A 22,257-nucleotide genomic window follows, 5' to 3' on the forward strand; every position below is an offset into this window, starting at 1 on the left:
GTAATTCACAGCTATGCTTCCAATTTCACCTATGCTGAACACCAATTCACAGCTACGCATGATCCAGTGTAAGTTTTACACGATCCGCGATTACAATGACAACAAAGTTTCCCACAAAACAACAAATGAAATACACGCCGAGCACGCCTATTCCATCATTGATAGCTGATGAGCAACAAAAGGACAGCATGCCGGTGTCCTCGGAAGATGCTTACCCTGATTTCTCGACTAGTCACGCCACGGGCCATCACAGGAACTTGTGCATGGAAATTCAATAGAATTGTCGGAGAGCGAATGTATTCATTCCTCTGCCATTGCATCCCTTCCACGTGTAAGCACACCAATCGATTCCCATTCCAGGGCACAGACGACATCCTGTGTACGAGGAGAAAATTAAAGCAAGTACAAGAAAGAAAAAGAAACTTGCTGTTTCCAACCTGGAGCAGACAAACTTACAGAAGGGTTCTGAGGATCGATATCAAAGGAGTTGATAGCACAGGGCTCGGCAAGCAATTCAAGAGGCCTCTCATCTGGTGATTAAATTGTCATATCGTAAGCAATTTGCATGGAATAAGTCAACAACAGACACATTAATTCAACGCTTTCTGGGTAAAGGCTCACCTTGTTCGACGATTGCAAGGATTCCATCCTCTGAGCACAGCATCACAGGTAATATTCTTGTTGAGACAGACGAGATAATATCAGAAGACTGTGTATAGTTGTCAAAAAGAACCTCCCAGACCTCACTCTCGCACACGGGTTGTGCTGTTTCATCAAGCCCTACACCAGAGAGTGGTATTGGCTGCTGTGCGCAGCGTAGGTCCCAAGCAAATATTGTTCCTGAGGACCCTCCAACCTACAAACAATCAGAGAATCAGACGTGATTTATATTTGTAGTAATGGCTCATCTAAACACTCCCATTAATTCGTTTCTAACAATCTGGCCAGTTATACGTACTCTGGACTTAACATTGTGATCCAAGTTCTGCAGCTCAATCACCTTGCCATTCGACAGTCAGCAGTTACTCCGTACCACTTCCTAGGCCAAGTCTCCCACACTTACTACTAGGCTTACCTGACACGTATACAAACCACAGATGCTGAATGTGCAACATAGGGGCTGGACACTGCTGGGCTAACGAACCATTCCACTACGTATATTTTGTAAGTCAGATAGTCAAAACAATTCTGAATATAATTCACAATGAAGGATTAGAATATCTTTGGTTGAGGTAAGTAACACTCACAGAGCATTGTTGTTTATCACATGCAAAAAGAGTTCAGTTCAAAGCTTGCTTTTCTTTGGTAAATGTAGGAAGTGAAACTTTCAGAGCAAAGACCAGCTAGTGCCTTTACAGTATAAGCTTAACAAAAGAGCAGCATCCAGCCCCTATGTTGCACAGTACTATTAAGCCCTTTGGTAATTCCATTTCAATCTTTCGGGTTATGCACAATATATGCTTAACAGGGAAACAGTGTGCATAGCTTCAGAGAATTACGATGAAATCGGCAAAAGCATCCAACCCAAGGATATTGCAAAGATATTGGTCATCTTTACCTCTGAAAAGGCTTCAATTGTTATATACAAACCAAAACATATAGTACTTGATTTACTCTGAAAGAGTAAAAGGGGCGCTATTCATACAACTGCTGCCTCTGTACTATTTTTGACTAATATTCATTTATGGAAGACTGATTTACCTATGTATATTGATGATTTATTGACATAAGATTGCTCAGCCTCAATAAAATAAATCAGTGCCTGTTTTGAATACTGGAATTTTGCAGGTTTTGGGGATAGACATAAATGTTCACTTAGTGTTGGATGTTCTATCCTAGTGAATTTCATGGTACAAATTGGTCATATTGCTGTATATTGACAATAAGTTGTTTGACTTTCAGCTATATAGATGAGTTCTGACGATGGGTAGTCGCACTACCATATCCATGTGTGTGTATACCATATAGGGCCATAAGGGCGCAGGTGTACGCAAGACTAAGAAGCCCATACATAGCACCACCGACCTAGGCGGCCTATGCTCTGGGTGTAAAGCAACGAGTCCTTGCAGGTACTCACATCCGGTCCAGACACCTACCCATATACTACGAAGATATCCTCGTGTACAAGAATGGAGGTTATGTTTTATGGTCAACACGAGGCTAACAAATATCATAGGAAATTGTAAAAATGATGATTTATTTAACTATTATGCCTAAACTGAAGCGAACATTCATTTGCCATTTCCCAGTTCATGTAAAGAGTGATATTGACCATACCACACAGACATGCTTTCTTGATGGATGTATATCAATGGAATGCACCATGCCCGTGGCGACACCACGACCCCTAAAAAATCACAAGTTCATCAAGTCAGCATAAAGAGCACTACATGGTGCAGTCGGGATGATGAAAACTCAATGAAATGAAGTTTCACAGCGCAAACACAATGGTCATTTCTGAATTCTTAAATTTAATCACAGGTTAGCAGATATGATCTTGAACAGCTGATGTCGAGAAGCAAGAGTTCAAAGAGGAATTTGCGTATCAATCGTGGACTAGATATCGACAGTAGACTATATTGGTTCGGCCACCAGTTGAAATTTGTAAGAAATACATCTGATGCCATATTAGAACATGTGAAAGAACCTTGACAGTACAACTATCTGTTTGCTGGGCGGCTACAGCTGAATCCACACAACTTGCGCGAGTACACTTGGACCTAAAAGCCGTAAATTCTCTGAAAAGCCACGGACGTCCAAACTTTCCACATCTCATTTAATAGAACCGGAACCAGCTAATACCAACATTAGAGAATATCTTAGCAGTACAGTATGCTTCAAACATAGGCAGACATGACAGCAGCTAATGAAGTTTGGCACCTGCAAGCTTATGTGTAGCTACTAATCAGCGAATAAAATGAAAAACTGATGAGCAATAGCCTCCCAGAAATGGGCCATATAAGATGGCCAAGCATTTACATAGTATTTTGAATCAAACTGTTACCGAACATAATCATCTTGACATGAGACCATAACACAAACACATAGAGTAAACCTTACCTTACTTTTATTTGTAAATAAGAAATGGGAAAGGTATCTGATTGAAATGAAGTAACCGTGTGTCAATGCATAGCCACTGAGATACTCCCTCCGTTCCGATTTACTCGTTGTGGTTTTAGTTCAATTGAACTAAAACCACGACGACTAAATCTGAACGGAGGGAATACAATTTACCATCCAACCATACCATACCCAGATAATAACAGAACTAGTGAAGTATAGATCCCTGAACTTCGGAACAATCGGCGGAAACCAAGCACTCTCGAGCGATCAACCACAAGCAGCAGCAGAAACTCACCAGACGCCCTTGCAGTGCGCCACCACGGCGTCCCCTTTCCTGCGGTCCCACCACTGCACGCCGCAGCCGGCGCCGCCGGTGGCGAACTCCGCCGACGACGCCCACCTCGCCGCCTCGTACCCGGACATGCCCTTCCCATCCCACACCCTCCTGGCCACCACCCTGCCATCGCCGCCGTCCGACACCACGTGCACCCTCCCGTCCTCCCCCGCCGTCACCCACCCCTCGCCGCCGCAGTCGAGCCCGCGCACGGGCCCCACGTGGAACCCCGCGCCGCCGGGGACGGACACCGCCGAGCCGGTGTCGAAGGAGGAGGGGAGGAGGTGGAGGGAGCCGGAGGAGGTGGTGGCGGCGAGGACGGAGGGGGAGCAGCGGAGGGCCGTGGGCCGGGAGGGGAGCGGGAGGGAGGCGAGCGGGGAGGCGGGGTCGTGGAGCGGGAGGAGGCTGAGGCGCGAGGAGGCGGGCACGGAGGGGTCGTGGACGGCGGCCGCGAGGTGGCGGCCGGAGGAGGCGGAGGACGGGAGCCAGCGGACGAGGTCAACGGAGAAGGGGAGCGGGTGGCGGCGGAAGGAGGGAGAGTCCGCCATTGTTGGCTGTTGCTTGGAGGGTTTGGGGGCGGGGGCGGTGGCTTGGAGGCGCGCTCCCACCGGCGGCGGCGCTAGGTTTCACGGGCGGCGGCGCGAGCGAACGGCGACGGAGAGTGAAGAGGGCGGGGGCGTGGCTGGTTCTGGGCTGTCGTCTATGGGGGGGAATTCTGTTCCTGGGCTGCACTGCACGGCCTTTACACGTCCCTATCTCTCTTTTGCATCTCTTTCTCAAAAAAAAATATTTGAGTTCAATAATATTTTATAAATATAAAATAATTAAAAAATATGTTGTTGTCTCAACATAGCCGGTCCCAACCCCGGGTAAAGGAGGAGGGTTGTGATAGGCTTGGCGAGCCAACGTAAAAACTCAGCCACTCTTATGGAGATGAAACCCAAAAGATTTTCGTTGGGGCGTAACCCTCTCAGCGACGCGCTACATCGGAACCCGGGTGTGGTGGAAAATGGGCAAGGGCCGGGACGTCACCCCCTAGGTGGCGCGTCGTATCTTGATCCGGATACGGTGGCAAGTGAGCGAGGATCAGGTCGTCGCATCCTTAGTGGCGCGCTACATCGGCGCCCGGATGTAGTGGAAAATGAGCAAGGGTCTTCGCATTTGACTCGACGAGTGTGAAGGGTAAGGAAGCTAGCCGAGCCTATGAGTATTCGCTTAGGTAGCTTGAACGTAGGGTCTCTGACAAGGAAGCTTCGGGAGCTAGTTGATGCAGCGGTGAGGAGAGGTGTTGATATCCTTTGCGTCCAAGAAATCAAATGGAGAGGACAGAAGGCGAAGGAGGTGGAGGATACCGGCTTCAAATTGTGGTACACGGGGACGGCTGCAAACAGAAATGGCGTAGGCATCTTGATCAACAAGAGCCTCAAGTATGGAGTGGTAGACGTCATGAGACGTGGGGACCGGATTATCCTGGTCAAGCTGGTAGTTGAGGACTTGGTTCTCAATGTTATCAGCGTGTATGCCCCGCAAGTAGGCAACAATGAGAACAACAAGAGGGAGTTCTGGAAAGGCCTGGAAGACATGGTTAGGAGTGTACCGATTGGTGAGAAGCTTTGCATAGGAGGAGACCTCAATGGCCACGTGGGTACATCTAACACAGGTTTTGAAGGGGCGCATGGGGGCTTTGGCTATGGCATCAGGAATCAAGAAGGAGAAGATGTCTTAAGCTTTGCTCTAGCCTACAACATGATTGTAGCTAACACCCTCTTTAGAAAGAGAGAATCACATCTAGTGACTTTTAGTAGTGGCGAACACTCTAGTCAGATTGATTTCATCCTCTCGAGAAGAGAAGATAGGCGTGTGTGCGTAGACTGTAAGGTGATACCTGGAGAGAGTGTTGTACCCCAACATAAGCTGGTGGTTGCTGACTTCCGCTTTCGGGTTCGTGTCCAACGGGATAAGCGTGCCAAAGTCGCTAGAACAAAGTGGTGGAAGCTCAAGGGGGAGGTAGCTCAGGCGTTCAAGGAGAGGGTCATTAAGGAGGGCCCTTGGGAGGAAGGAGGGGATGCGGACAATGTGTGGATGAAGATGGTGACTTGCATTCGTAAGGTGGCCTCGGAGGAGTTTGGAGTGTCCAGGGGAAGGAGAAGCGAAGATAAGGATACCTGGTGGTGGAATGATGATGTCCAGAAGGCAATTAAAGAGAAGAAAGATTGCTTTAGATGCCTATACCTGGATAGGAGTGCAGACAACATAGAGAAGTACAAGATGGCGAAGAAGGCCGCAAAGCGAGCTGTTGGTGAAGCAAGGGGTCGGGCATATGAGAACCTCTACCAATGGTTAGGCACGAAGGAAGGCGAAAGGGACATCTATAAGATGGCCAAGATCCGAGAGAGGAAGACGAGGGATATTGGCCAAGTCAAATGCATCAAAAACGGAGCAGGCCAACTCTTGGTGAAGGACGAGGAGATTAAGCATAGATGGCGGGAGTACTTCGACAAGTTGTTCAATGGGGAGAATGAGAGTTCTACCATTGAACTGGACGACTCCTTTGATGAGACCAGCATGCGTTTTGTGCGGAGAATCCAGGAGTCTGAGGTCAAGGAGGCTTTAAAAAGGATGAAAGGAGGCAAGGCGATGGGCCCTGATTGTATCCCCATTGAGGTGTGGAAAGGTCTCGGAGACATAGCGATAGTATGGCTAACCAAGCTTTTCAACCTCATTTTTCGGGCAAACAAGATGCCAGAAGAATGGAGACGGAGTATATTAGTACCAATCTTCAAGAACAAGGGGGATGTTCAGAGTTGTACTAATTACCATGGAATTAAACTGATGAGCCATACAACAAAGCTATGGGAGAGAGTCGTTGAGCACCGCTTAAGAAGAATGACAAGCATGACCAAAAATCAGTTTGGTTTCATGCCTGGGAAGTCAACCATGGAAGCCATTTTCTTGGTGAAGGAAATATGCCCTAGAAGCAATAATAAAGTTATTATTTATTTCCTTATTTCATGATAAATGTTTATTATTCATGTTAGAATTGTATTAACCGGAAACATAATACATGTGTGAATACATAGACAAACATAGTGTCACTAGTATGCCTCTACTTGAGTAGCTCGTTGAATCAAAAATGGTTAAGTTTCCTAACCATAGACATGAGTTGTCATTTGATTAACGGGATCACATCATTAGAGAATGATGTGATTGACTTGACCCATTCCGTTAGCTTAGCACTTGATCGTTTAGTATATTGCTATTGCTTTCTTCATGACTTATACATGTTCCTATGACTATGAGATTATGCAACTCCCGTTTACCGGAGGAACACTTTGTGTGCTACCAAACGTCACAATGTAACTGGGTGATTATAAAGGTGCTCTACAGGTGTCTCCGAAGGTACTTGTTGGGTTGGCGTATTTTGAGATTAGGATTTGTCACTCTGATTGTCGGAGAGGTATCTCTGGGCCCACTCAGTAATGCACATCACTATAAGCCTTGCAAGCATTGTAACTAATGAGTTAGTTGCGGGATGATGTATTACGGAACGAGTAAAGAGACTTGTCGGTAACGATATTTAACTAGGTATTGAGATACCGACGATCGAATCTCGGGCAAGTAACATACCGATGACAAAGGGAACAATGTATGTTGTTATGCGGTTTGACCGATAAAGATCTTCGTAGAATATGTGGGAGCCAATATGAGCATCCAGGTTCTGCTATTGGTTATTGACCGGAGATGTGTCTCGGTCATGTCTACATTGTTCTCGAACCCATAGGGTCCGCACGCTTAAAGTTCGATGACGGATATATTATGAGTTTATGTGTTTTGATGTACCAAAGGTAGTTCGGAGTCCCGGATGAGATCGGGGACATGACGAGGAGTCTCGAAATGGTCGAGACATGAAGATTGATATATTGGACAACTATATATGGACACCAGAATAGTTCCGGGGGTTATCGGATATATATCGGAGTACCGTGGGTTACCGGAACCAACCCCCCCCCCCGGAAGCTATTGGGCCTTATGGGCCCTACTGGAAAGGAGAGAGATAGGCCAGGAGGTGGCGCACGGCCCCCCTTGCCCCAATCCGAATTGGGAAAGGGAAGGGGGAGGCGGCCCCCCTTCTCCTTCCTTCTCTCCACCTCCTCCTCCCCCTTCTCCTACTTGGAATAGGAAAGTGGGGGCCAAACCTACTTGGAGTAGGATTGCCCCCCCTTGGGCGCGCCTCTCCCCTTGGCCGACCCTCTCCTCCTCCCCCCTTTATATACGGAGGGGGGGGGCACCCCGTAGACACAACAATTGATCCCTTGGATCTCTTAGCTGTGTGCGGTGCCACCCTCCACCATAATCCACCTTGATAATATCGTAGCGGTGCTTAGGCGAAGCCCTGCATCGGTAGAACATCATCATTGTCACCACGTCGTTGTGCTGACGGAACTCTCCCTCAAAGCTCGGCTGGATCGGAGTTCGAGGGACGTCATCAAGTTGAACGTGTGCTGAACTCGGAGGTGCCATGCGTTCAGTACTTGGATCGGTCGGATCGTGAAGACGTACGACTACATTAACCGAGTTGTGCTAATGCTTCCGCTTTCGGACTATGAGGGTACGTGGACACACTCTCCCCTCTCGTTGCTATGCATCATCATGATCTTGCGTGTGCGTAGGAATTTTTTTGAAATTATTACATTCCCCAACAGTGGTATCAGAGCCTGGTTTTATGTGTAGATGTTATATGCACGAGTAGAACACAAGTGAGTTGTGGGTGATACAAGTCATACTACTTACCAGCATGTCATACTTTGCTTCGGTGGTATTGTTGGATGAAGCGGCCCGGACCGACATTACGCGTACGCTTACGCGAGACTAGTTCTACCGACGTGCTTTGCACACAGGTGGCTGGCGGGTGTCAGTTTCTCCAACTTTAGTTGAACCGAGTGTGGCTACGCCCGGTCCTTGAGAAGGTTAAAACGACACTAACTTGACGAACTATCGTTGTGGTTTTGATGCGTAGGTAAGAACGGTTCTTGCTCAGCCCGTAGCAGCCACGTAAAACTTGCAACAACAAAGTAGAGGACGTCTAACTTGTTTTTGCAGGGCATGTTGTGATGTGATATGGTCAAGGCATGATGCTATATTTTATTGTATGAGATGATCCTCTTTTGTAACCGAGTTATCGGCAACCGGCAGGAGCCATATGGTTGTCGCTTTATTGTATGCAATGCAATCGCCCTGTAATTGCTTTACTTTATCACTAAGCGGTAGCGATAGTCGTAGAAGCAATAGTTGGCGAGACGACAATGATGCTATGATGAAGATCAAGGTGTCACGCCGGTGACGATGGTGATCATGACGGTGCTTCGGAGATGAAGATCACAAGCACAAGATGATAATGCCATATCATATCACTTATATTGATTGCATGTGATGTTTATTTTTTATGCATCTTATCTTGCTTTGATTGACGGTAGCATTATAAGATGATCTCTCACTAAATTTCAAGATAAAATTTTTCTCCCTGAGTATGCACCGTTGCCAAAGTTCGTCGTGCCCAGACACCACGTGATGATCGGGTGTGATAAGCTCTACGTCCATCTACAAGGGTGCAAGCCAGTTTTGCACACGCAGAATACTCGGGTTAAACTTGATGAGCCTAGCGTATGCAGATATGGCCTCGGAACACTGAGACCGAAAGGTCGAGCGTGAATCATATAGTAGATATGATCAACATAGTGATGTTCACCATTGAAAGCTACTCCATTTCACGTGATGATCGGTTATGGTTTAGTTGATTTGGATCACGTGATCACTTAGATGATTAGAGGGATGTCTATCTAAGTGGGAGTTCTTAAGTAATATGATTAATTGAACTTTAAATTTATCATGAACTTAGTCCTGGTAGTATTTTTGCAAATTATGTTGTAGATCAATAGATCGCGTTGTTGCTTTCATATGTTTATTTTGATATGTTCCTAGAGAAAACTGTGTTGAAAGACGTTAGTAGCAATGATGCGGATTGGATCCGTGATCTGAGGATTATCCTCATTGCTGCACAGAAGAATTATGTCCTTGATGCACCGCTAGGTGACGGACCTATTGCAGGAGGAGATGAAGACGTTATGAACGTTTGGCTATCTCAATATGATGACTACATGATAGTTTAGTGCACCATGCTTAACAGCTTAGAATTGGGACTTCAAAGACGTTTTAAATGTCATGGGCCATATGAGATGTTCCAGGAGTTGAAGTTAATATTTCAAGCAAATACCCGAGTTGAGAGATATGAAGTCTCCAACAAAGTTCTATAGCTAAAAGATGGAGGAGAATTGCTCAACTAGTGAGCATGTGCTCAGATTGTCTGGGTACTACAATCGCTTGAATCAAGTGGGAGTTAATCTTCCAGATAAGATAGTGATTGACAGAGTTCTCTAGTCACCATCACCAAGTTAGTAGAACTTTGTGATGAACTATAGTATGCAAAGGATGACGAAAACGATTCCCGAGCTCTTCGCGATGTCGAAATCAAACGAAGGTAGAAATCAAGAAAGAGCATCAAGTGTTGATGATTGACAAGACCACTAGTTTCAAGAAAAGGGCAAAGGGAAAGAAAGGGAACTTCAAGTAGAATGACAAGCAAGTTGTCACTCCCGCGAAGAAGCCCAAAGCTGGACCAAAGCCTGAAACTGAGTGCTTAAACTGCAAAGGAAATGGTCACTGGAAACGAAAATGCCCTGAATATTTGGTGGATAAGAAGGATGGCAAAGTGAACAAAGCTATATTTGATATACATGTTATTGATGTATACTTTACTAGTGTTTATAGCAACCCCTCGGTATTTGATATTGGTTCAGTTGCTAAGAGTAGTAACTCGGAACAGGAGTTGCAGAATGGACAGAGACTAGTTAAGGGTGAAGTGACGATGTGTATTGGAAGTGGTTCCAAGATTGATATGATCATCATCACACACTCCCTATACTTTCGGGATTAGTGTTGAACCTAAAATAAATGTTATTTGGTGTTTGCGTTGAGCATGAATATGGTTTGATCATGTTTATTGCAATACAGTTATTCATAAGTTAGAGAATAACTGTTGTTCAGTTTACATGAATAAAACCTTCAATGGTTATACACCCAATGAAAATGGTGTTGGGGAACGTTGCAGAAAACAAAAAATTTCCTACTCGTTTCACCAAGATCATCTAGGAGTTCATCTAGCAATGAGTGATTAGATGCATCTACATACCTTTGTAGATCGCGCACGGAAGCGTTCAAAAGAACGGTGATGATGTAGTCGTACTCGACGTGATTCAAATCACCGATGACCAGCGCCGAACGGACGGCACCTCCGCGTTCAACACACGTACGGGACGGGAGACGTCTCCTCCTTCTTGATCCAGCAAGGGGGAAGGAGAGGTTGATGAAGATCCAGCAGCACGATGGCGTGGTGGTGGATGTAGGGCGTCACAGGAGCAGGGCTTCGCCGAGACTACGAGGGAGAGACGTAACGGGGGGGATGGAGGCGCCAGGGGCTGGTGTGAAATCCCTCCTCTCCCCCCACTATATATAGGGGTGCCAGGGGGGGCGCCGGCCCTAGTAGATGAGATCTACTAGGGGGGCGGCGGCCAAGGGGAGGTTTCCCTCCCCCCCAAGGCACCTAGGGGTGCCTTCCACCACATGGACTCTTCCATGGTGGAAACCCTAGGCGCATGGGCCTATAGGGGCTGGTGCCCTTGGCCCATCTAGGCCAAGGCGCACCCCCTACAGCCCATGTGGCCCCCCGGGACAGGTGGCCCCACCCGGTGGACCCCCGGGACCCTTCCGGTGGTCCCGGTACAATACCGATAACCCCGAAACTTGTCCCGATGCCCGAAATAGCACTTCCTATATATAATTCTTTACCTCCGGACCATTCCGGAACTCCTCGTGACGTCCGGGATCTCATCCGGGACTCCGAACAACATTCGGGTTTCTGCATATACATATCTTCATAACCCTAGCGTCACCGAACCTTAAGTGTGTAGACCCTACGGGTTCGGGAGACAAGCAGACATGACCGAGACGACTCTCCGGTCAATAACCAACAGCGGGATCTGGATACCCATGTTGGCTCCCACATGCTCCACGATGATCTCATCGGATGAACCACGATGTCGAGGATTCAATCAATCCCGTACGCTATTCCCTTTGTCTATCGATATGTTACTTGCCCGAGATTCGATCGTCGGTATCCCAATACCTCGTTCAATCTCGTTACCGGCAAGTCACTTTACTCGTACCGTAATGCATGATCCCGTGACCAGACACTTGGTCACTCTGAGCTCATTATGATGATGCATTACCGAGTGGGCCCAGTGATACCTCTCCGTCATACGGAGTGACAAATCCCAGTCTTGATCCATGTCACCCAACAGACACTTTCGGAGATACCCGTAGTCTACCTTTATAGTCACCCAGTTACGTTGTGACGTTTGGCATACCCAAAGCACTCCTACGGTATCCGGGAGTTACACGATCTCATGGTCTAAGGAAAAGATACTTTGACATTGGAAAACTCTAGCAAACGAACTATACGATCTTGTGCTATGTTTAGGATTGGGTCTTGTCCATCACATCATTCTCCCAATGATGTGATCTCGTTATCAATGACATCCAGTGTCCATAGTCAGGAAACCATGACTATCTGTTGATCAACGAGCTAGTCAACTAGAGGCTCACTAGGGACATGTTGGTGTCTGTTATTCACACATGTATTACGATTTCCGGATAACACAATTATAGCATGAATAAAGACAATTATCATGAACAAGGAAATATAATAATAATGCTTTTATTATTGCCTCTAGGGCATATTTCCAACAGTCTCCCACTTGCACTAGAGTCAATAATCTAGTTACATTGTGATGAATCGAACACCCATGGAATTCTGGTGTTGATCATGTTTTGCTCTAGGGAGAGGTTTAGTCAACGGATCTGCTATATTCAGGTCCGTATGTACTTTACAAATCTCTATGTCTCCATCTTGAACATTTTCACGAATGGAGTTGAAGCGACGCTTGATGTGCCTTGTCTTCTTGTGAAACCTGGGCTCCTTGGCAAGTGCAATAGCTCCAGTGTTGTCACAGAAGAGCTTGATCGGCCCCGACGCATTGGGTATGACTCCTAGGTCGGTGATGAACTCCTTCACCCATATTGCTTCATGTGCTGCCTCCGAGGCTGCCATGTACTCCGCTTCACATGTAGATCCCGCCACGACGCTTTGCTTGCAACTGCACCAGCTTACTGCCCCACCATTCAAAATATACACGTATCCGGTTTGTGACTTAGAGTCATCCAGATCTGTGTCGAAGCTAGCGTCGACGTAACCCTTTACGACGAGCTCTTCGTCACCTCCATAAACGAGAAACATTTCCTTAGTCCTTTTCAGGTACTTCAGGATATTCTTGACCGCTGTCCAGTGTTCCTTGCCGGGATTACTTTGGTACCTTCCTACCAAACTGACGGCAAGGTTAACATCAGGTCTGGTACACAGCATGGCATACATAATAGAACCTATGGCTGAGGCATAGGGGATGACGCTCATCTCTTCTATATCTTCTGCCGTGGTCGGACATTGAGCTGAGCTCAATTTCATACCTTGTAACACAGGCAAGAACCCCTTCTTGGATTGATCCATATTGAACTTCTTCAATATCTTATCAAGGTATGTGCTTTGTGAAAGACCTATGAGGCGTCTCGATCTATCTCTATAGATTTTGATGCCTAATATATAAGCAGCTTCTCCAAGGTCCTTCATTGAAAAACTTTTATTCAAGTAGGCCTTGATGCTGTCCAAGAGTTCTATATCATTTCCCATCAAAAGTATGTCATCTACATATAATATGAGAAATGCTACAGAGCTCCCACTCACTTTCTTGTAAACGCAGGCTTCTCCATAAGTCTGTGTAAACCCAAACGCTTTGATCATCTCATCAAAGCGAATGTTCCAACTCCGAGATGCTTGCACCAGCCCATAAATCGAGCGTTGGAGCTTGCACACTTTGTCAGCATTCTTAGGATCGACAAAACCTTCCGGCTGCATCATATACAATTCTTCCTTAAGGAAACCATTAAGGAATGCCGTTTTGACGTCCATTTGCCATATTTCGTAATCATAGAATGCGGCAATTGCTAACATGATTCGGACGGACTTCAGCTTCGCTACCGGTGAGAAAGTCTCATCGTAGTCAACCCCTTGAACTTGTCGATAACCCTTAGCGACAAGCCGAGCTTTATAGATGGTCACATTACCATCCGCGTCTGTCTTCCTCTTAAAGATCCATTTATTTTCTATGGCTCGCCGCTCAACGGGCAAGTCAGTCAAAGTCCATACTTTGTTTTCATACATGGATCCTATCTCGGATTTCATGGCTTCTAGCCATTTGTCGGAATCCGGGCCCGCCATCGCTTCTTCATAGTTCGAAGGTTCACCGTTGTCTAACAGCATGATTTCCAAGACAGGGTTGCCGTACCACTCTGGTGCGGAACGTGTCCTTGTGGACCTTCGAATTTCAGTAGGGGCTTGATCAGAAGTATCTTGATCATTGTCATTAACTTCCTCTCTAGTCGGTGCAGGCACCTCAGGAACATTTTCTTGAGTTGCGCCATTTTCCGGTTCAAGAGGTAATACTTCATCAAGCTCTACTTTCCTCCCACTTACTTCTTTCGAGAGAAACTCTTTCTCCAGAAAGGACCCATTCTTGGCAACAAAGATCTTGCCTTCGGATCTGAGGTAGAAGGTGTACCCAATAGTTTCTTTTGGGTATCCTATGAAGACGCATTTTTCCGACTTGGGTTCGAGCTTTTCAGGTTGAAGTTTCTTGACATAAGCATCGCATCCCCAAACTTTTAGAAACGACAGCTTAGGTTTCTTCCCAAACCATAATTCATACGGTGTCGTCTCAACGGATTTCGACGGAGCCCTATTTAAAGTGAATGCGGCAGTCTCTAAAGCATAGCCCCAAAAGGATAGCGGTAAATCGGTAAGAGACATCATAGATCGCACCATATCTAATAGAGTGCGATTACGACGTTCGGACACACCATTACGCTGAGGTGTTCCAGGCGGCGTGAGTTGTGAAACTATTCCACATTTTCTTAAGTGTGTGCCAAACTCGTGACTCAAGTATTCTCCTCCACGATCTGATCGTAGAAACTTGATTTTCCTGTCACGTTGATTTTCAACCTCACTCTGAAATTCCTTGAACTTTTCAAAGGTTTCAGACTTGTGTTTCATTAAGTAGATATACCCATACCTACTTAAATCATCAGTGAGGGTGAGAACATAACGATAGCCACCGCGAGCCTCAACACTCATTGGACCGCACACATCAGTATGTATGATTTCCAATAAGTCGGTTGCTCGCTCCATTGTTCCTGAGAACGGAGTCTTGGTCATTTTACCCATAAGGCATGGTTCGCATGTGTCAAATGATTCATAATCAAGAGACTCTAAAAGTCCATCAGCATGGAGCTTCTTCATGCGTTTGACACCTATGTGACCAAGGCGGCAGTGCCACAGGTATGTGGGACTATCATTATCAACCTTACTTCTTTTGGTACTCACATTATGAACATGTGTAGCATCACGTTCGAGATTCATAAAGAATAAACCATTCACCATAGGAGCATGACCATAAAACATATCTCTCATAAAAATGGAACAACCATTATTCTCAGATTTAAAAGAGTAGCCATCTCGAATTAAACGAGATCCCGATACAATGTTCATGCTCAAAGCTGGCACTAAATAACAATTATTAAGGTTTAAAACTAATCCCGAAGGGAGATGCAGAGGTAGCGTGCCGACGGCGACCACATTGACCTTGGAACCATTCCCGACGCGCATCGTCACCTCGTCCTTTGCCAGTTTCCGCTTATTCCGCAGCCCCTGCTTTGAGTTACAAATGTGAGCAACTGCACCGGTATCAAATACCCAGGAGCTACTACGGGCACTAGTAAGGTACACATCAATTACATGTATATCACATATACCTTTTGTTTTGCCGGCCTTCTTATCCGCTAAGTACTTAGGGCAGTTCCGCTTCCAGTGACCGCTTCCCTTGCAATAAAAGCACTCAGTCTCGGGCTTGGGTCCATTCTTTGGCTTCTTCCCGGCAGCTTGCTTGCCGGGCGCGGCAACCTCCTTGCCGTCCTTCTTGAAGTTCTTTTTACCCTTGCCTTTCTTGAACTTAGTGGTTTTATTGACCATCAACACTTGATGTTCCTTCCTGACTTCTACCTCTGCTGATTTCAGCATAGCAAATACTTCAGGAATGGTCTTTTCCATCCCCTGCATATTGAAGTTCATCACAAAGCTCTTGTAGCTTGGTGGAAGCGACTGGAGGATTCTGTCAATGACCGCATCATCCGGGAGATTAACTCCCAGCTGAGTCAAGCGGTTATGCAACCCAGACATAGTGAGTATGTGCTCACTGACAGAACTGTTTTCCTCCATCTTACAGCTGAAGAATTTGTCGGAGACTTCATATCTCTCGACCCGGGCATGAGCTTGGAAAACCATTTTCAGCTCTTCGAACATCTCATATGCTCCATGTCTCTCAAAACGCTTTTGGAGCCCCGGCTCTAGGCTGTAAAGCATGCCGCACTGAACGAGGGAGTAGTCATCGGAACGTGCCTGCCAAGCGTTCATAACATCTTGTTCTGCAGGGAGAACGGGTGCGTCACCAAGCGGTGCTTGTAGGACATAATCTTTCTTGGCAGCTATGAGGATGATCCTCAGGTTCCGGACCCAGTCCGTATAGTTGCTGCCATCGTCTTTCAGCTTGGTTTTCTCTAGGAACGCGTTGAAGTTGAGGACTACGTTGGCCATTTAATCTACAAGACATATTGTAAAATATTTAGACTAAGTTCATGATAATTAAGTTCAACTAATCAAATTATTAATGAACTCCCACTTAGATTAGACATCCCTCCAGTCATCTAAGTATTACATGATCCGAGTTTAACTAGACCGTGTCCGATCATCACGTGAGACGGACTAGTCAACGTCGGTGAACATCTTCATGTTGATCGTATCTTCTATACGACTCATGCTCGACCTTTCGGTCTTCTGTGTTCCGAGGCCATGTCTGTACATGCTAGGCTCGTCAAGTTAACCTAAGTGTTTGCATGTGTAAATCTGTCTTACACCCGTTGTATGTGAACGTCTGAATAAAACACCCGATCATCACGTGGTGTTTTGAAACAGCGAACTGTCGCAACGGTGCACAGTTAGGGGGAACACTTCTTGAATTTATTGTGAGGGATCATCTTATTTACTACCGTCGTTCTAAGTAAACAAGATGCAAAACATGATAAACATCACATGCAATCAAATAATAAACGTGACATGATATGGCCAATATCACATAGCTCCTTTGATCTCCATCTTGGGGCTCCATGATCATCTTGTCACCGGCTTGACACCATGATCTCCATCATCATGATCTCCATCATCGTGTCTCCATGAAGTTGCTCGCCAACTATTACTTCTACTACTATGGCTAACGCGTTTAGCAATAAAGTAAAGTAATTTACATGGCGTTTCTCGATGACACGCAGGTCATAAAAAGAATAAAGACAACTCCTATGGCTCCTGCCGGTTGTCATACTCATCGACATGCAAGTCGTGAATCCTATTACAATAGCATGAACATCTCATACATCACATATAGATCATTCATCATTCATCACAACTTTGGCCATATCATATCACAAACCACTTGCTGCAAAAACAAGTTAGACGTCCTCTAATTGTTGTTGCAAGTTTTACGTGGCTGAATTAGGGTTCTAGCAAGAACGTTTTCTTACCTACGTTAAAGCCACAACGTGATTTGTCAACTTCTATTTACCCTTCATAAGGACCCTGTTCATCGATTCCGCTCCAACTAAAGTGAGAGAGACAGACACCCGCCAGCCACCTTATGCAACTAGTGCATGTTAGTCGGTGGAACCGGTCTCACGTAAGCGTACGTGTAAGGTTGGTCCGGGCCGCTTCATCCCACAATACCGCTGAAGCAAGAAAGGACTAGTAACGGCAAGAAAGTTGACAAATCTACGCCCACAACAAATTGTGTTCTACTCGCGCAAGAAGAACTACGCATAGACCTAGCTCATGATGCCACTGTTGGGGAACGTTGCAGAAAACAAAAATTTTCCTACTCGTTTCACCAAGATCATCTAGGAGTTCATCTAGCAACGAGTGATTAGATGCATCTACATACCTTTGTAGATCGCGCACGGAAGCGTTCAAAAGAACGGTGATGATGTAGTCGTACTCGACGTGATCCAAATCACCGATGACCAGCGCCGAACGGACGGCACCTCCGCGTTCAACACACGTACGGGACGGGAGACGTCTCCTCCTTCTTGATCCAGCAAGGGGGAAGGAGAGGTTGATGAAGATCCAGCAGCACGACGGCGTGGTGGTGGATGCAGGGCGTCACAGCAGCAGGGCTTCGCCGAGACTACGAGGGAGAGACGTAACGGGGGGGGGGGATGGAGGCGCCAGGGGCTGGTGTGAAATCCCTCCTCTCCCCCCACTATATATAGGGGTGCCAGGGGGGGTGCCGGCCCTAGTAGATGAGATCTACTAGGGGGGCGGCGGCCAAGGGGAGGTTTCCCTCCCCCCAAGGCACCTAGGGGTGCCTTCCACCACATGGACTCTTCCATGGTGGAAACCCTAGGCGCATGGGCCTATAGGGGCTGGTGCCCTTGGCCCATCTAGGCCAAGGCGCACCCCTACAGCCCATGTGGCCCCCCGGGACAGGTGGCCCCACCCGGTGGACCCCCGGGACCCTTCCGGTGGTCCCGGTACAATACCGATAACCCCGAAACTTGTCCCGATGCCCGAAATAGCACTTCCTATATATAATTCTTTACCTCCGGACCATTCCGGAACTCCTCGTGACGTCCGGGATCTCATCCGGGACTCCGAACAACATTCGGGTTTCTGCATATACATATCTTCATAACCCTAGCGTCACCGAACCTTAAGTGTGTAGACCCTACGGGTTCGGGAGACAAGCAGACATGACCGAGACGACTCTCCGGTCAATAACCAACAGCGGGATCTGGATACCCATGTTGGCTCCCACATGCTCCACGATGATCTCATCGGATGAACCACGATGTCGAGGATTCAATCAATCCCGTACGCTATTCCCTTTGTCTATCGATATGTTACTTGCCCGAGATTCGATCGTCGGTATCCCAATACCTCGTTCAATCTCGTTACCGGCAAGTCACTTTACTCGTACCGTAATGCATGATCCCGTGACCAGACACTTGGTCACTCTGAGCTCATTATGATGATGCATTACCGAGTGGGCCCAGTGATACCTCTCCGTCATACGGAGTGACAAATCCCAGTCTTGATCCATGTCACCCAACAGACACTTTCGGAGATACCCGTAGTCTACCTTTATAGTCACCCAGTTACGTTGTGACGTTTGGCATACCCAAAGCACTCCTACGGTATCCGGGAGTTACACGATCTCATGGTCTAAGGAAAAAATACTTTAACATTGGAAAACTCTAGCAAACGAACTATACGATCTTGTGCTATGTTTAGGATTGGGTCTTGTCCATCACATCATTCTCCCAATGATGTGATCTCGTTATCAATGACATCCAGTGTCCATAGTCAGAAAACCATGACTATCTGTTGATCAACGAGCTAGTCAACTAGAGGCTCACTAGGGACATGTTGGTGTCTGTTATTCACACATGTATTACGATTTCCGGATAACACAATTCTAGCATGAATAAAGACAATTATCATGAACAAGGAAATATAATAATAATGCTTTTATTATTGCCTCTAGGGCATATTTCCAACAAATGGTTCGTTGGATCTCGATCGTAGTGATACACATATTCATAATATTGAAGCCAAAAGATGCAAAGTTAATACTGATAGTGCAACTTATTTGTGGCACTGCCGTTTAGGTCATATTGGTGTAAAGCGCATGAAGAAACCCCATGCTGATGGACTTTTGGAATCACTTGATTATGAATCACTTGATGCTTGCGAACCATGCCTCTTGGGCAAGATGACTAAAACGCTGTTCTCCGGAACAATGGAGCAAGCAACAGATTTGTTGGAAATCATACACACTGATGTATGTGGTCCGATGAATCTTGAGGCTCGCGGCGGGTATCGTTATTTTCTGACCTTCACAGATGATTTTAGCAGATATGGGTATATCTACTTAATGAAGCACAAGTCTGAAACATTTGAAAGGTTCAAAGAATTTCAGAGTGTAGTGGAGAATCATCGTAACAAGAAAATAAAGTCTCCACGATCTGATCGCAGAGACGAATATTGGAGTTATGAGTTTAGTCTTCAATTAAAACAATGTGAAATAGTTTCACAAACTCATGCCACCTGGAACACCACAGCATAATGGTGTGTCCAAACGTCATAACCGTACTATATTGGATATAGTGCAATCTATGATGTTTCTTACCGATTTACCACTATAGTTTTGGAGTTATGCATTAGAGACGGCTGCATTCACGTAAAAAAAAGCACCATATAAATTCGTTTGAGACGACAGCGTATGAACTGTGGTTTGGCAAGAAACCAAAGTTGTCGTTTCTTAAAGTTTGGGGTTGCGATGCTTATAAGAAATAGTTTCATCCTGATAAGCTCAAACCCAAATCAGAGAAATGTGTCTTCATAGAATACCCAAAGGAGACAGTTGGGTACACCTTCTATCACAGATTCGAAGGCAAGATATTCGTTGCTTAGAATGGATCCTTTCTAGAGAAGGAGTTTCTCTCAGAAGAAGTGAGTGGGAGGAAAGTAGAACTTGATGAGGTAACTGTACCTGCTCCCTTATTGGAAAGTAGTTCATCACAGAAATCTGTTCCTGTGACTACTACACCAATTAGTGAGGAAGTTAATGATGATGATTATGAAACTTCAGATCAAGTTGTTACTGAACATCGTAGGTCAACCAGAGTAAGATCCGCACCAGAGTGGTACGGTAATCCTGTTCTAGAAGTTATGTTACTAGACCATGACGAACCTACGAACTATGAAGAAGCGATGGGGAGCACAGATTCCGCGAAATGGCTTGAGGCCATGAAATCTGAGATGAGATCCATGTATGAGAACAAAGTATGGACTTTGATTGACTTGCCCAATGATCGGCGAACCATTGAGATTAAATGGATCTTCAAGAGGAAGACGGACGCTGATAGTAGTGTTACTATCTACAAAGCTAGAATTGTTGCAAAAGGTTTTCGACAAGTTCAGGGTGTTGACTACGATGAGAATTTCTCACTCGTATCTATGCTTAAGTCTGTCCGAATCATGTTAGTAATTGCCGGATTTTATAAATCTGGTAAATGGATAAACAAAACTGCATTCCTTAATGGATTTATTAAAGAAGAGTTGTATATGATGCAACCAGAAGGTTTTGTCAATCCTAAATGTGCTAAACAAAATATGCAAGCTCCAGCGATCCATCTATGGACTGGTGCAAGCATCTCAGAGTTGGAATATACGCTTTGATAAGTTGATCAAAGGATATAGTTTTACACAGACTTGCGGTGAAGCCTGTATTTACAAGAAAGTGAGTGGGAGCACTACAACATTTCTGATAAGTATATGTGAATGACATATTGTTGATCGGAAATAATGTAGAATTATTCTGCAAAGCATAAAGGAGTGTTTGAAAGGAGTTTTTCAAAGAAAGACCTCGGTGTAGCTGCTTACATATTGAGCATCAAGATCTATAGAGATAGATCAAGACGCTTGATAAGTTTTTCAATGAGTACATACCTTGACAAGATTTTGAAGTAGTTCAAAATGGAACAGTCAAAGAAAGAGTTCTTGCCTGTGTTACAAGGTGTGAAATTGAGTCAAAGCCCGACCACGGCAGAAGATAGAAAGAGAATGAAAGTCATTCCCTATGCCTTGGCCATAGGTTCTATAAAGTATGCCATGTTGTGTACCAGATCTATTGTATACCCTACACTGATTTTGGCAAGGGAGTATAATAGTGATCTAGGAGTAGATCACTAGACAACGGTCAAAATTATCCTTGTGGAATAAGGATATGTTTCTCGATTATGGACGTGACAAAAAGGTTCATCGTAAAGGGTTACGTCGATGCAAATTTTGACACTGATCCAGATGACTCTAAATTTCAATCTGGATACATATTGAAAGTGGGAGCAATTAGCTAGAGTAGCTCCGTGCAGAGCATTGTTGACATAGAAATTTGCAAAATACATACGGATCTGAATGTGACACACCCGTTGACTAAACTTCTCTGACGAGCAAAACATGATCATACCTTAGTACTCTTTGGGTGTTAATCACATAGCGATGTGAACTAGATTGTTGACTATAGTAAACCCTTTTGGGTGTTGATCACATGACGATGTGAACTATGGGTATTAATCACTTACAAATATGAATATTGGTGTTAAATCACATGGTGATGTGAACTAGATTATTGACTCTAGTGCAAGTGGGAGACTGAAGGAAATATGCCCTAGAAGCAATAATAAAGTTATTATTTATTTCCTTATTTCATGATAAATGTTTATTATTCATGCTAGAATTGTATTAACCGGAAACATAATACATGTGTGAATACATAGACAAACATAGTGTCACTAGTATGCCTCTACTTGACTAGCTCTTTGAATCAAAGATGATTAAGTTTCCTAACCATAGACATGAGTTGTCATTTGATTAACAGGATCACATCATTAGAGAATGATGTGATTGACTTGACCCATTCTGCTAGCTTAGCACTTGATCGTCTAGTATGTTGCTATTGCTTTCTTCATGACTTATA

The 22,257-nt window shown here is 45.3% G+C and overlaps 1 protein-coding gene across 1 annotated transcript; it reads right to left on the reverse strand.

Moving 5' to 3' along the window:
* Positions 1 to 12: 12 nt before the first annotated feature.
* LOC123104935 (nuclear pore complex protein NUP43) lies at positions 13 to 4,110 on the reverse strand. The gene is made up of 5 exons (XM_044526884.1): positions 3,359 to 4,110; positions 2,278 to 2,347; positions 622 to 856; positions 457 to 530; positions 13 to 375 (listed from the first exon to the last, which is right to left on the reverse strand). The coding sequence occupies exons 1-5, from the start codon at positions 3,943 to 3,945 to the stop codon at positions 301 to 303; spliced, it is 1,041 nt and encodes a 346-aa protein (XP_044382819.1). The 5' UTR covers positions 3,946 to 4,110; the 3' UTR covers positions 13 to 300.
* Between the last annotated feature and the right edge of the window lie 18,147 nt (positions 4,111 to 22,257).

The sequence above is a fragment of the Triticum aestivum genome, chromosome 1B, assembly GCF_018294505.1.
Source record: "Triticum aestivum cultivar Chinese Spring chromosome 1B, IWGSC CS RefSeq v2.1, whole genome shotgun sequence".
In the NCBI taxonomy this organism is placed as follows: domain Eukaryota; kingdom Viridiplantae; phylum Streptophyta; class Magnoliopsida; order Poales; family Poaceae; genus Triticum; species Triticum aestivum.

Bases quoted from the DNA above. Each gene is read 5' to 3' on its own strand.
- LOC123104935 (XM_044526884.1), bottom strand. From the start codon at position 3,945: ATGGCGGACTCTCCCTCCTTCCGCCGCCACCCGCTCCCCTTCTCCGTT. The intron at 2,348-3,358 runs GTGAGTTTCTGC...GTGATTTTTTAG, and splicing joins GCGCACTGCAAGGGCGTCTG to GGGTCGTGGTGTCGCCACGG. The intron at 531-621 runs GTGAGCCTTTAC...TTTAATCACCAG, and splicing joins CCTTGCAATCGTCGAACAAG to ATGAGAGGCCTCTTGAATTG.